Source organism: Pyrgilauda ruficollis, unplaced genomic scaffold (genome assembly GCF_017590135.1).
Source record: "Pyrgilauda ruficollis isolate IOZ18807 unplaced genomic scaffold, ASM1759013v1 scaffold63, whole genome shotgun sequence".
Classification (NCBI taxonomy): Eukaryota; Metazoa; Chordata; class Aves; order Passeriformes; family Passeridae; genus Pyrgilauda; species Pyrgilauda ruficollis.
Genome location: NW_024528044.1, coordinates 3,646,664 through 3,661,863, shown reverse-complemented (window position 1 = coordinate 3,661,863; position 15,200 = coordinate 3,646,664). Strand labels below are relative to the sequence as shown.

General features: G+C 42.0%; 1 protein-coding gene across 1 annotated transcript in view; it reads left to right on the top strand.

The window, feature by feature from the left end:
- EGLN3 (egl-9 family hypoxia inducible factor 3) overlaps window positions 1–12,068 on the top strand; it is a 30,274-nt gene extending 18,206 nt beyond the window's left edge. The window contains exons 2-5 of the mRNA XM_041484103.1: window positions 2,573–2,692; window positions 4,549–4,685; window positions 5,373–5,446; window positions 6,560–12,068. Coding sequence (XP_041340037.1) covers window positions 2,573–2,692; window positions 4,549–4,685; window positions 5,373–5,446; window positions 6,560–6,597 — 369 coding nt within the window. The 3' untranslated portion in view covers window positions 6,598–12,068. The remainder of the gene's footprint in view (window positions 1–2,572; window positions 2,693–4,548; window positions 4,686–5,372; window positions 5,447–6,559) is intronic.
- The last annotated feature ends 3,132 nt before the right edge of the window (window positions 12,069–15,200 follow it).

Below are 15,200 nucleotides of genomic sequence, written 5' to 3'. Positions count from 1 at the left end.
AGTGATGGAATGGCTTAAGGGGCACCAGGGTCATGTTTCCCAGAGTAGGAAGATCCTGTTTTACCAAAGGTTACTGTTTTAATTGTTAGACCTGATGCAGCTCACTGCATGTGGGATGGGTGAAGGTCCACCTGCATGAGGTGCTGTGCTAGTAACTGGGATGGGTGAATGCACTGGAAACTGGGTTATCCTTACCAGTGAGGGCCCAGCTTCCTCAGACCAGTATTATATTGCAGGTACAGGTGACTTTTGGTTTCCACCAGACTTATGCCCTTAATGTGTTTTGAGCACTATGCTGTAGACTGGCCCTTACTGTTGTTATCAGGCTGATAGTGAAATGTAGTTGCAGCTCTGGAACCATTTGTAACAGCAGAATGACAACAGAGCAGTTAGGATCTACAGCAAGGCATCTACCTAACTGCTAGGTGTGATGGAAGAGGGCTGATTACTTGGAATTAAAAGTACTTGCTTTTGTTTAGCGTAATGTCCTGACCCTGCAGGCCGCAAGTCTCTAGGCACCTTTGGCCTGAGGTGTGGAGCGTGGGCCCTGGTGACTTACTGCTGCCTGCAGGTACTGTTCTGGTGCTTGTTGTGGGGAGGGAAGTTAATTCATACGTCTCTGACTCCTGTGGAGAGGTTTTCTTCTTGGTAGCAGAGGGTTCAAGGGATCCACTGTGCTGGCTGGCAGTAACTTCTGTGCTGGTGTTTGTTGGCACAGTAAAATTTGCTTGTTGATTAAAGCAGCATGTGCTGTGCTGTACCTGGTCATGTCCCCTGAGATCAGCATGCCTTTTGCATGTGCTTGGAAGAAGAAAACAAGAATTCTGGGGCTCCTAGATAAAAAGTTCTTAGTAAAGCCTATACTGTCAATCTCTAACTATCAATTACATTATAAATTGTGCATATCAGATCATTGGAGCAGGTCATGCAAATGTTGCACAGTCATATCCTCATTCTGTAGCACAGGCATGTAAAATACTGTTATATGTGAAGTTAGGGTTTTATTGTCTGAAAAGATGGAAAAGTAGATGGGTAAAATAGATGGGTAAAAAACTGGATAGTTGGACTTGGAGGGTCCTGGTCCATCAGACCTCTTATACCTGGAGGCTGCTACCAAATGGGACACCACAGGGATCTGTCATGGGACCTGTTGTGTTAAACACCTTTATTTATCAGTAACCTGAAACAGATGGCAGAGTGTGCTCTTCAGCTGTGCAGAAGACACCAAACTGAGAGGGACCAGTTGATGCCCTTGAGGGCAAGGCTGCCACTAAAAGGAAACCAGATAGACTGGGGAAACCGGCCAACAGGAAGCATATGAAATTAAACATGGGCAAATCTAACTCCTGCTCCTGGGAAAGAAGAGCCCCTTGCAGAATTACAGGTTGGGGGCTGCCAGCAGATCTGCTCCCCAGGGGAACCTGGGAACCCTCAGTTCCTCCTGCTGGACAATGAGCTGAACTTGATCCTGTGGTGTGCTTCCTGCACAGCACACAGATTGAGGAGTGATAATTGCAGAAACCACATCTGAACACTATCTGCAGTTTTCCAACTGAATTTAGTCCATCATTTCCCATCACTCTTGCTACTAATACTGACAAACAGTCTGGAGATGTCAGTGGAGTGGGAACATTACTGCTATTGCAACAGCTTTAGGTGTGATCAGTATCACTGCCAAGTAGCCCCAGTAGCGAAGGGTGACTGAGAGAAACATCTAGTGCCATACCAGCAGTCTCACCTGCTCTTGCCTGCTTAGGCTGCTAATTAAGTCAACTAAGTTGAATATGTTTTTGTTGTAAAAACCTTTTAAGACCTGTTGATTGCCATGTGGTTTGGAATAATTCATGTTAGGCTTATCTCATCATTCAAGGTGAAATTTAAATAGTGAATTAAGTGATTGTATCAGCAAGTATGAAGATGATCAAAGAGAGAAATGCTCTGAAAGCTATTTGGTTAGTTCTGTGGCTCAGTCCATGAAAGAAAACATTCACTGCCCTGTGCAAACACAGAACAAAGGAGCTGCACCTTTTTGCAGACTTTGCTCTATGGAGTTTTACCAACATCTCCTGGGGACCACTCACTTCGAGTTGCACACAGTGGTGTATATGACAATGCCTGGAAGATATGATTAGAGGAGGATGGTGGTGGTAAAGCATGACATCCTGGGATTGCTTTCTACTTTCACTATGACTGGAAAATCTGTTTTGCAATGACTGCTTATCTGTAGAAACCCCAGCAAATTTCAGCTGAAACTGCCTCAAAGTCACGTAGCTTGTAATAAGCTTGTACCATGCATACTAGTGCTCTAGTTTCTTTTTTTTCCCTTTAATTTTAGTGTATATATTGTGAATTATGAAGGGTATTTATTTTCCAGTTTTGAATTTCTGAGCTGGCTGAGCCGTCCTTTGAAAGACATTTGTGCACAGGTACCTTCAGGTGATGTCTGCTTTAGGTTTTGGATTAATCATTTGAAAAACAGTGAGCCAGACTGGTGGTGGGAGGATGCTTAGCAAATTAAAACTGAAGGTAGGCATCTTACAGAGTTAACTATTTTACAATCTGTATCTTTCAGGCCATGGTTGCTTGCTATCCTGGAAATGGAACTGGGTACGTTCGTCATGTGGACAATCCCAATGGTGACGGGCGCTGCATCACCTGTATTTATTACCTGAATAAGAACTGGGACTCCAAGGTGAGTAAACCATGGGGTTGAGGCAGAACAGGAAGGAAAAACTACTTTGAAAACAGAACTTTGGAGCTGTCTGTTGTTTCTGTGAACTCTGATGAACTTCTGAGCTGCTGGTCCATTCTTCATCTCTTCTTTTTTCGGTTTTTTTTTTTTTTTTCTGTCTGTTTTTGGCAATGCTTTGGAAGTAAGAATGTGAACCTGTTTCCTTATCATCCTCTCTCCGGTTCTACACACATACGGTTTTGTTGCTATAGGATAAAGCTATAAGCACTGGCTTGTATGCTCTTAACACTTTGTTTAGAGGAAAGAGCAGAAAAAGAAAATCAATTCACTACAGAATAAGTGGATTGTGGGAGCAGAGTAAAATGACAACCCAAATTTGTGACTGTATCATTCTTGATACTTCAGTCTAACCTGCAGAAGATATTCAGGCAGTTCCCTTTTCTTATTTATGAAGCAGTGGGGCTTAGGAAGAGGAACAAACATGGTTTGATTCCACCAGTGGGTCTCTTGACTGGATAGACCTCTTGTTTCTTCCTGTATTACTATAAAGCAGTTAAGTCAGCCTTGAATGTGCCATACCTTTAAATCAGAAACAAAAGAAGAGTTGGTAGAATTGCAGGATGTCTCTTTGCAAGTCTGTTGTCCTAATGTACCACAAACTGTTCATGGGTGTTATTGCTTGAAAATTGTCCAATGTTGTTTGGTTCTCTAACCTCTTTTTAGGCCAATATACTCTTTAGGAACAGGTAAATACTGTGAACCCCAATAAGTGAGCTCAGATACAGAGGCAATGTGATTGAAAAATGCAGTGTTGCAGAAAAGCACATCTTGTTGCAGAGCATATGACAGTGAAACATCTCATTGTAGTAAAATGAAGGAGGAAATGCAAATATCCAGGTTTTTTTGTGCATTGCATCCTTATCCAAATAGTGAGGAGGCACCCAAGTGAGCACTAAGAAAAGCTAACTGAAATGCAGGACACTGATGGAGTTTATTATGTAGATGTGATGGTGATTTTATGTAAGTGTATGCTGGAGGACATGCAATATAAGAGTATAATCATACTGGGCTTTGAAAGCAGCCATGCGGCTCTTTAAACCTGGCTTTATAGTTTCTCACTGAGGTCTGCATGTGGCATGGAGGTACCATGTCAGGTTGGTGCTGCACTGCACTCTCTGATGCGGCATTAAAGTCTCCAAAGAGTGCTCTAACAACACCAGGAGGAGGCAGGGCTCAAATTCATCTTTTGAAGTTTCTAGGGTGTGTGCAGATCACCAGACCTTTTTCCAGAAAATTGTGGCACATGGAAAGACAGAAATTATATGGTAGAGAAACCAGGCTGTGTTATGAGTAGGGAAAATGGTGGCTGGGATCTATAATGCATTTGAGAAGTTTTACAAATCTAACAGTAAAACAGACTTCACTCTTCCTGAGGTGTAGAAGTTAACTCCTAAGTGATCAGGCATGGCATCTGAAATACTGTAAGCAGTATCTAACAACTGTTGGGCAGAGAGCCTGATCTCAGACTGGTCAGGTAGAGCAGCTCTGTGGTATTCACTGGTTCTAGAAGTGTGACTGGAAGCTCAGAAGTTTCCCAGTGTTTGCTGCAGGGCTGGTTTATCTTTATCTTGGTTCATTTGCTTTAGACAAAATTTTAAGGTGAAACATTACAAACTGGTAAAATCAAAGTGGCCAAGAGACACAGTAAGGTTTTCCAGTGTTGTCACATAGGTGTCATGTTTATCATTAGATGTTTATTCCCTGTGTGTTAGGTGTGGAGGACAGATAAGTTATTTTTCATGTGAATGTGTGGCTGTTTATATGTGCAAAAAAAACAATCTTTCCTTTTCTTTCAGCTGCATGGTGGAATTCTTCGAATATTCCCAGAAGGAAAGTCTTATGTAGCAGATGTTGAGCCAATTTTTGACCGATTACTTTTTTTTTGGTCAGATCGAAGGAACCCACATGAAGTGCAGCCTTCTTATGCAACCAGGTAAGTAGCATATTTAATATTGGATTTTGGCTAGGAAAAAAAACAGAGCATCTCTTCTACCAGTATTTTCATCCAAAATTATGGCCATCATGTTTAAATACATATGCATAAAAAATGGACAGATGTTGAGTGAATTTCCTGGTTTTGAGTCATTGGGAATTTTCTCATTAAGTAAGGAGGAGCAAGCTCGAATGATACATTTCGTCATGTGCTGGAAAAAAATGCCCTTAACCATTGACAGGAGAAATCTTCCAAGCTGTGCATAGCTGTTTAGCTGGGAAGTGCTGGGTTATTCTTTTGCCCTTGTAACACTATAGGGATTGTTGGGGCTACCATCTGTCAGCAGACTGTGAAAAGCTGATGTGATGCAGGGCAGCCCCCAAGCTGCCTACAGGCGTCCCAGAACAGAAAAACATGCAAAGGTTTGGAAGCTACTTTTGCCCTCTGTTACCAGGGGCTGTGCTCTCTTTTGTGCCTCCAGCAGAAATTCTCACCTATATTTCTATCTGACTTGTTAAAATACGCACTAAAATGCTCTGTGTTTGCCTATAAAGATGTGTCATTTTCATTCTACTTTTTTAGTCTACTAATCCAGTATAGCTTTTGCTTTCTCCATGAGCATAAAACTCCAGTGCTGTATTTTAATATCAAAAATGGAAAGACATGCAAGATTTCTTTCTTTTATAGATATGCCATGACTGTGTGGTATTTTGATGCTGAAGAAAGAGCAGAAGCCAAAAAGAAGTTCAGGAACTTAACCGGTATGATTTTTTTTTATAAATGTTCACTAGAAAGAATTTAATGCTTTTTGATATTTACAAAGTCAGAGACAGATCAGGAGTGGTTCTGTAGCTACAAGCATATGTAATGCATTTTTAGAAAGCTTTTTCTCCTGTTATTGCTAGTAAGTTATTTTATGCAAAGTGGAGAAGTTGTGACAGGCGATTCAGGACTGGCCCTAGAATCCCTGATGAACAAAATGGGGAGAATGGGAGAGACAGTTTCTGACTGGAGTCCCAAATGTCTGAGATTTTTTTCCTACCCTGGGTGGCTACTCCAATCACAGGGAGTCAGCTCTTCTTTTGTTATTTGGGAGGTATATTTTGCCTTCTCCAAACCCTGTTTAGTACCCTGTTTGGACTTTCACAGACAGTTTAATAATTGTGTTCTCTGAATGTTCGGAATTAATAGGGTTGTCTGTATTAGTGAAGGGCAGAAGCCCACAAAGAGGTGAGCTGGCTTTCTAATGGCAGCCACACTGCATTGCTGCTGTAGTAATGGCATATGAGTCATGGACTGAGTTGTCCGGATGTGTTCCAACACCCTACCTGGGATCATTATCTAAGGGTTGCTGTTCAGAGCAGTTTAAGATCTGGTCTTCAGGGGCTGCCTCCTCAAAATACAGTGTGGAGAGCACTTATCTTTTTAAAAATGTGTGCAGCTGGGCAAAGTTGTAATTAGTCAAATGGTTTGCAGAACAGACTGTTGTCATCTCTGTAGCTTGTATGCAAAGCAAATACTGGTATCACCCTTAAAGAGGATCATGAAAAAGGGGCCAAGAGGCAGTGGGGGAAAAGTATCACTGATTTGGGGTCTCAGAGTTTATTGGGCCATTTAAGCATTGCATGAGTCATCTTCAATTTGAACATGACAAATGTACAAGATCTTTGTGTGACTATCCATGTTAACATGCTGTGGTATCGTGTAGCAGTTCAGTCCACATAGTGGATTCATGCCATGATTCTGAAATGGAAACTGTTGTCCATTGGAAACAAACCAACTGTTTTCTGTGTTTTCAAATTAATACAGTCAGAATCCCCTGGTTCAACCACTTCTTTTTTTTTTTTTTTTTTTTTTTTTTCTTTTTGATGTAGATGCGAGGAAGAGAGAAGCACCTCTTAATGAAGACTAATCAACTGTTCATGAACTCTTTGTGAGGAAATAAGATCCCAAAGATGACTTCCATTTCCAGCAAATAAGGGCAAAACATTTTTATGCACAAGTTGTGTCTAGCACGTGCATCTTATGCTGATGGTACTTAAGGCAGCCTCCTGCCATGCTGCATCTGGTAGAAGAAAGACTTGTTTGCTCTTTGCCTTTTGCTGGAAAAAATTACCAGGGTTTAAAAAAAAAAAAAAAAAAAAAAGAGTATGTGATACTCAAGCCTAGTGGTAGTGGCTCAGCCAATTGGCTTTTGATCACTTTTGTAACTAAGATAATGGTCATTGGAACTAGTAAAAAACTGAGTCTTATTTGCACTTTATGGGGAAAAAAAGTTCTAGCTAAATGGGAAGAAGCCTTGCAAGTTTAAAATCAGTTGGCAGACTGCTGACAGGGATAGAGAGAGATTTCCCAGACATGGAAATTAAATTGGATGTTTGTAGAGCATTTTATGGTTTGTCCCAAATGGACCTTTTGGTGTATTGTTCATCATTTGGCTGTGCAGAACATTGGTTCAACTCTTCAGAAACATGACTTCTCAGATGTTTGTCTACACAGTCATCATATTTTCTGGATTTTGTTTGCTCTTCAAGAGGCACATTCTAGCCCTGCAGCTGTACTGCCCTTTCTGTCCCAGGACCGAGGGGAAAGTAGTTATGTATCTGTTCACAACTTCATAAAACCATTTTTTTTTCTGTTTTGAGCAGGCTGGGTTGTACGTTTTCTATTTTCACAGTTTAGTAAAGCAGCTGTTTTCTCCCAAAAATCTGGTAAACTTGAAGGCTTATGGCATACAATGCATTGGCCCTTAAGGCCAGTGATATGTAGAGAAGTGTTTGCTTTGCAACTTCTCCATCTGCTATGTTCTGTGTGACATAGATATGAATCTGAAAGGGAAAGATATGTCTGGCAGTCTGACAAATATATGATAAATAATGGGTAACTTGGACTTGATTTATGCTGCATATTCTTAGTGAAAACACTTGTTTAATTTTGCATGCATATGTAATTTGAATGAAACTGCAATTCCGTTTCAATTGATCTGTGATGGCAGGTAACTACTACTGCTGTGCCCAGGCTGTGAGATCAGAGTTATTCAATGGCAAAGCACACATTTTTTTTCTCCATTATTTTTTTAGACTTATTAGACTCAATGAGTAACTGGTGACCTATTCCCAATCTGTCTAAACTTCTACAACCAGCACTTACTATGCAGTTCAGAATAGCTCTTAATGAAGCTGGGGTCTGGCAGTGAATGTATTTATCACTCACACTAATTGTTCTCAACCTAATACACTCACTTGCATTAATTTTTATCTCATGCTGTCAGTGTGTATGTCAGACCCTATTAAATGTTCCAAACAGATGTCCCCTTCAGTGTCCCATAATTTCCTGTGCCCCTGCCCATGGTGGTGAAGGTGGTATGTCTGAACCGCTGTCCCCTGCACTGCTTCCCCATGCTCTGCTGCATTGTTGTGCTGTGATGGGCTGCACTTGAGCTAGGGAATGGAAAAGTAGTGTTCCATGGCAGCTTAAATGTCGGTGACAGAAAGGTAACAGCTGCATAGGACAGAAAAGAAGTAACTTTCATGACATAAAAAATGATAATAGAAAATGGAGTATTTTTAAAAGCAGTTTTGTGTCTTAAAGAAAAGCTGAGCATCCTTCAGCCTGCCCATGAATGCTGAATGTAAATACAGCAGTGCTAAGAAACCCCTTATTCTCTCTGGCTTCTTCCAGAGATCCAGCTAAGGTTGTATAGGCCTGACCACTGTGCACCCTAAGAGAGGAGTATGAGGGAACATGTACGACTAATATCCTTAAAACTCAAGACTAGAAAAAGACAAAGAACGTGATAAATGTCCTTTAATGTTAGGAAAAACATTATTCTACTACAGTTGCTTCTAAGTAACACCAGAGACTTGAAGGAAACTTAATGATAACTTGAAATTCTCATTCTGAAATGTTCATGTGGGAGGTGAAAGAGTTTGTGCTCTTCCTTGAGAGAGAGGTAATCCTTTGAAATGTGAGAGGTGTTGGAAAAGACAGCATTACTATTTACAGAAGGTGATGGAATACACCTATTCAAAGTTAATAATGGCACATAAATTTGAAACTCCTACATGATTTTAAAAGGAGGAAAATCAGAGCAGAGCAAATAGTGCTTTGCCTCTAGAAACTGTAACCTTAAAAATGAACTAGAAAGCATTGTTAGTACACATCTTACTGGAGGCTGGAACAGTGGAAAAACAATGTGGTGGAAGGGGAAAAGCTTTGTGTAAGGGCTGAAAAAGGAAGGTACTTCAGTTATCACTGTTGCTACCACCAGGTTTCTGCAGTGGTCAGCAACACGTGTGGTGAATGGAACATGGAGCAGTATAGTTGCATTTATTGTAAATAAATACATACTTTCTTTTTTGTGAATATCTTCCTCATCTATATGACATATATAGAAGACAGAGCAATTATTCTGTGGCAGGGAGTGTTGTCTTTATTAACACTTGTAATCAAGTGCAAAAAAAGTTGAGGGCTTGAGAACTTGAAACCAGTTCCTCAGTCCTCCATTTCAGATCTTTACTCTGTTTCCAGTAGGATGATCTCCTTGAAGAAGCTGTAGTTTAATTGGGGGTGGGGTGTAGGGGGGTGTTGGTCATGTGTGATCTACACACGGGGAGGGTATTTCAAAGAGGCCTTTTCCTTGTGTTTTGTCTTCATAGCAAACTGTTTGAATCAAATGGCTAAACAGCACTTGTCAGCCAGTTGTGGAAAGGAATGCTTTCTCTAAGGTTTTTGAATCCTCCAAAAATTCTGGGTTTTTTTGTTTTTTTTTTTTTTTTTTTTAATCTTTAGGTAACGTGCCTTCATTGTTCTTATCTGTGAAGATGTTTCATGCTGCACGTACGTGTCATGTCATGCAACTTTTTGATGGCTCTAAAAAACATGGTTGCCTTTTCAATTGCATAGGAAAAGTGTGCAGAGCTACTAAGCTGCAGTTCTCAACAGGAGGTTTTTGTTGTGCGGGGAGGAAAAAAGGCCAGGAGACAGTGCTGAAAAGCAAGAGACTTTTTATTCTTAAACCTGTGAGCACTGGTCTTTTGAGCAAAGTAGCCTCTAATAAATCTTTTTCTCTAGATTACTTTTGGTTCTGTGAAGAATGACTTCTATGAAATAGTGTCTAAAAAGTTCCACTCTTTTTTTCCCTTCTATTTTTAAGCAGTTTTAGTCCTGTGTGTTTTTTAAAATATTGGAATATGTTATATGTATTTCTTGTTGCAAAATAGCTGGCTCTAACACCACTTGCATCTAGAAGAAAATGTGTCTATTTGCAGGCAAATGACTAGTTCTACTTTGACTGTGATGTACTCCCAGCAGTTATCTGAGAGTGAGTTATGACTACATCTTCTCTTGTCAGGTTGTATGCTGGTCAACAATGCTGGCACTTTGCATTGGATTCATAAAGAAACCCCTAGTAGTATTTTACCACACATCACATTTTGTGTTCCTGTTACTATTAAAAAAATGTCACAGGAGTCAATAAACACTGGGTCATGTTAAGCACTGTCCTGTGCAAATCTCTTCAGTCTTGTGTCTTACTGTAGCCAGGGATGCAAGGGGTGGGTGCAGTGCCACGCAGCTGCATGTAGGGTGACACTGAAATCTGTATCCATGACTGTCTTCTGCTGTTGGAGAGCCCTTTTTTGTTGCCCTCAGCTTGGCACATTCCCTTGGTCACTTCCTGCTATTTTGAAGTTATTTACCTTGCTAGTGACTCTCATCTTGAAATGCCCATTTGTTTTTACGCTCCTGCTGAACCAGATAACATTCTCACGATTCAATTGTTGTCCGATAAGTTTTATTTTTAACAGTGTTCACATCCTCCCCCTGCTACTTTTCCAGCCTGAATCCCACAGTTTTCTCCTGTGGCTGTGTGGGAGACTTCTCCTCACTCCCACTAACAGTGCAGTTGAATGAAAGCCAGGGCATTTTCACTCATTTGGTAGAGCTGTGAACTTTCTGATTCCTTTGGAATCTTATGAAGAGTGAGAATTTCCCGTCTCCTATTTAAAACATGGTTTCTATCATGGAGGGCTTGGATTTGACTTGTGGGGTTTTTTTTGTTAGAGAGGGAAGAGATGTCTAAATAATTTGCCATTTATTTAAGCATTTCTTTTAGACTGAGGAGTTCTTAGAGCATAGGGAGAAGAGCTATGGAAAGCAGAGGGGTTTCTCTTCTGAGCATGCTCCTCAAAGAGTAAAGGTTTCTAGGGACAGCTTGAGAAGAAGCTGGCTGTTGGCCATCCAGCTGCCAAGGACTTTGAACTCTGACTAAACTTTCTCTGAGCAAATGTTTGCAGTAATTGTTATCTTGCAGCTATTTAGGGGTTTCTTTCCTCCCCCACCTACCCAATGGGATATGGCTAAATATATTTGCACTGACAATTCTCATGACTCTTGAGAATGCATCTGATATCGGAGGTTGCACTGAAAATTGCAAAGGAGCATGACAGTGGAAGAGAGGTTAGTAAAACTTGATTCCCCTTTCCCACATAATGTTGTCTCCATGGAGTACTTCAGAGTTGGTTAAAACTCCCATCATCTTCCACAAGGCATAGACAGAGTTTATCTGTCTTGTAGAAAGCAGGGATAATTTCATCTGCATGTGTGCTTATTATAAGCAAAGCTGGAGATGCTAAATAAACCACGCTGGGTCAATGGCAGTCAACAGCAGTTCTTGCATGGCATCAAACAGAGTCAATGCCAGCGTGCTGGGCACCCACAGTCCTGCTAGAGAGGAGGAAGTTTGTCATCCCTGATCTTAGCCAACACTCTGGACCTGACTTGACAGGAGAGGAGTCAAGGGTGTAACTGGCTCTTAAAACCCCTCTGTGTGGGGCTGGTGAGAAGCATCGTAAGAAGGACCCTGTTGTCCAAACTAGTAGAGCTCTGAAAAATCACTTGTGGTTACATGGGTTCACAGCTCCCTGGGTAGAGGGAGCAGAGCAGAGCATCCTCTTCAGGATGGATTATCCCATCCCTGGCAGAGGATGTTGAGTTGTTAAAGTGGATGAAAGACAATGGTTACTGTCATTGTGCCCTTTTGCTAAACCTAGAGGTTGATTAGCTTCCTAAAAGGGACTTGGCATTCTTCTGCAGCACCCAGAGGTTGTCTGTCAGGGACACGGTGCTGATCCAGCTTGTGCCTGGGGATGGTCTGGTTAGGATGTAGTCTTTGGGGGTTGATGTGGCATGCAGTGACAGCAGGCTGCTTTTAATTTACTAATCACTGTATTTCACGCCAGCTTTGACACCTGTCCCACCTATACAGTGGTTCAGTGGGTGACCTGTGGTCATGACTGTGATACATGGTAACACCATCCCCTGCTCTAAGCCAGGGAGAAAATGCCTACTGTTAAGAGGTACCAGCTGCTTCTTTTATAAGAAAGTCACTTGGGGTCAGCTGTCCTGGCTGTGTCCCCTCCCAGTCTCCCACATACCCCCAGCCCCCTTGCCGTTGTGGCAGTACGAAAGGCAGAAAAGGTTTTTCCGTATGAGCATTGCTCAGTGATAACCAAAACATCTCTGTATTATCAACCCAGTGTTCAGCACAGATCCAAAACTGACACTGTGAAGAAAATTAACTACCTCAGCCAAAGCCAACACTGAGACAAAAACAGGGGGGAGAGGAATTGCCCTCTACCCTTCTCTGATCCCTGTCTGTCAGTGCATGGATGCAGGATGCCAAAGGTCAGACACGAGGCTTACCCAAGGACAGTCAGACTCGCTTCGTTCATCCCACAGGAGAAGATCCTCAGTATTAGGCTACACAGTATGTCCACGTGATGAGGGAGGAGTGTGACCTTTCTGTTGAACCCATTAAGTTGTTACATTTCTGAGGGAATTAATATCTTTTCATTGATTCTAGAGGAAATTTGTGTGAACTCAGTTATTGTAGCTTCTGTCTTCAAGAAAGATGTGGAAAAAAATGTTCCCCTATCAGTCACTGGAAAAAATAAATATGGTCTGTGATCTACAAACTATAACGTGTGAGGACAAGCTAAAAGATCTGGTACTGTTCCTTTCAGGAACAAGGAGAGTGGGAAGGCAAGTGAAGGAGGAAGTAAAAGCATCATAAGTAGTTTGTTCTCTGTACTTGTGATGCATAACACACAAATAATGGGATAAAATTGGAGCAAGGAAGTTACAAGTCATTTGTTGGGAAAAGCTTTCTTATGGCTGGGATGCTGAACCACTGGACTATCTGAAGATGCTATAGAGTTGCGCTTACCAAAGATTTGGTTGGAGAAATGTCTGCCAGAAGTGATGTAAGTAGAAGTTTTTTGTTGTTGTTGTTTTTGTTTTTTCTCTTGGAACAATGAGCAAGGACCAGCCAGGTTAAATGACATGTTCCGTGCCATGGCAATGTAAGCATTATTTTGGAACTTGCATGGTCAAGGCATCCCATGAAGGGAAGAGGTAAGAGGCTGTCCTGTTCCAGTAAAGGCTATAGAGACCACTACCTTGCATTGTTGCAGGACTAGACCAGGTGAAGTTCAGCCTAACCATGCCATGCGCAGTTGTTCTCCCTTTTATTTCGCCCTTTTATTTTGGTCATGATGCACTCGCAGTTACCACAGGCACGCACTGCACAGCAGGTTGGGCTTGGTGAGCACGCACCTCAGGAGGATCCTGCTGCCTGGCACTGCTCTGTGCTGAGCAGCGCCTCTCATCTTCTTGGGCAGCGCAGAGCTGAACCTACATTTTCCACAGCATCGGTATCGCCTTTTGAACCCGCTTACTGTAAGATAGTTCATGCAGGTTACACTTATTTGTTGTCCAAACCTAAAGCTGTGCATTCCTCTCATCCTCTTTTTCCTGTCTCAAATTCAAGAATTGCGATCGTGAGTGTGATGCCCCCTTGTATCTAGACTCAAGATATAGCAGGAAGCAACTTCCTCTCCTGTCCAGAACAGCCATGAAGCTGGTTGGGTTCTCTGTTTCCTAGGAAATGTGTTATAGGTCATCTTCAATCATTCACTACTCATGGAAATAATACTGGGGAAAAAAAAAAAAGGCAGTGTTGAAGAAATACACAGTGGAGTATCAGAAGTTAGCATTTGGGGGCATATGGTTTTAAAGGCAGGAACCTCTCCTCTCTCAAAAGTTCATGTTCTGATTAAAAAGAATGTACATGTGTCTGAGAGTCAGTGTTTGCTACGTCCATTAAACATTTTCTCCCCTTTGCAATCCCACGTTGCTTTCCAAGTATATTTTAAGTAATTCTCAGTTGAGTCATTAATTCACACATCTGAAAGGACTCGAGTTAACTAATGTTATCATAAATTCAATGACTTTGAATATCAGTACTTCAGCATAAATGTTTATTATTAATATTAAATACTATGAGTAGTTCTTGTAAACTTTTCTTTCACTTTTAAAACTGGCAGTTCATCAAAATTTTATGTAAGGTTGGAACCTATACTATTGTTGCTGCTATAATCATGTTAATATCATAAGCTAAACATTTTCCCTTCATTGTTATTATATTTCCTTTTCTTAGCCTCTGTGTCAGTGCCCAGGGAACACATGAAAATTGCTGGAATCTCAGCTTCCTTTCATTCCCCTTGTCAGCAAATCATGACCATAAGATGTAGACAAGGCCATTTTGGAGGACATGGGGGAGACCCCAGCCTCTGAAGGTGGCATGCCTTCCCCAAGCTGGCTTGGCATTTTGAAGGGATGGATCCCTCTGCCATCCCCACTGGCAAGAGCACCCAGCTCTGGCCAGCATCCTGACCAGCATCACCCTGTGCAGCAGCACAAAGGAGTTTTCTCCCCTGCCATCTTAAGACTCAAAGTCTCAGTTTGCTCTGTCCACTGCTGATTTTGAGATTTCTGTGCTATTACATTTATGCTCTGTCTCCTGACAGTTGAGGAATAGATAAAAGCACCGCAGCTCTGAAGATTGCCTGTTTCATCACACAGACCTGTGCTTCTGCAGCAGCAACCCCATGATGGGTTTCTATAAGGGCTGGGGCAGGCTGAGGCTCCTCAGTGCCTTTGGGACCCAAGCAGAGCTGCAAATGTAGGGTCAGCACATGGCCTCCCATTCTCAGGAAATAGACTGGACAGTCCTGCTCGGGCCTGGAAAATGCAGCATCTGGCACAGCATCCTAAGGATTGCACAGTTTAGGCCTTGCTGCCTCAGGAAGAGGCTCACAAAGTGCTTTTCCTGGTGGCCCTGAGATTGGCTTAGTTGGTCAGAGCATGGTGCTATTAACACCAAGGTTGTTGGCTCAGTCCTTGTACGGGCCATTCACTAAGGAGTAGGACTCAGTGATGCTTGTGGGTCCCTTCCAACTCAGAATATTCTGTGATCTAAGAAAAGCATGAGCCATGTGGGATGGGAATGGCTCTACAGGACCCTCAGCAGAGTGTGGCACTGGGACTGCAGGTTGTTCTCTGCCCATGTACACCTTGTTCGTGGTTATTACCTGTGAGTTTGCAATGGAAACTGATTTTAGGCTTTTCTGCATGCTGTCAAAAGTTCTTCAGATGGATTTCTTCCTCCCCAGC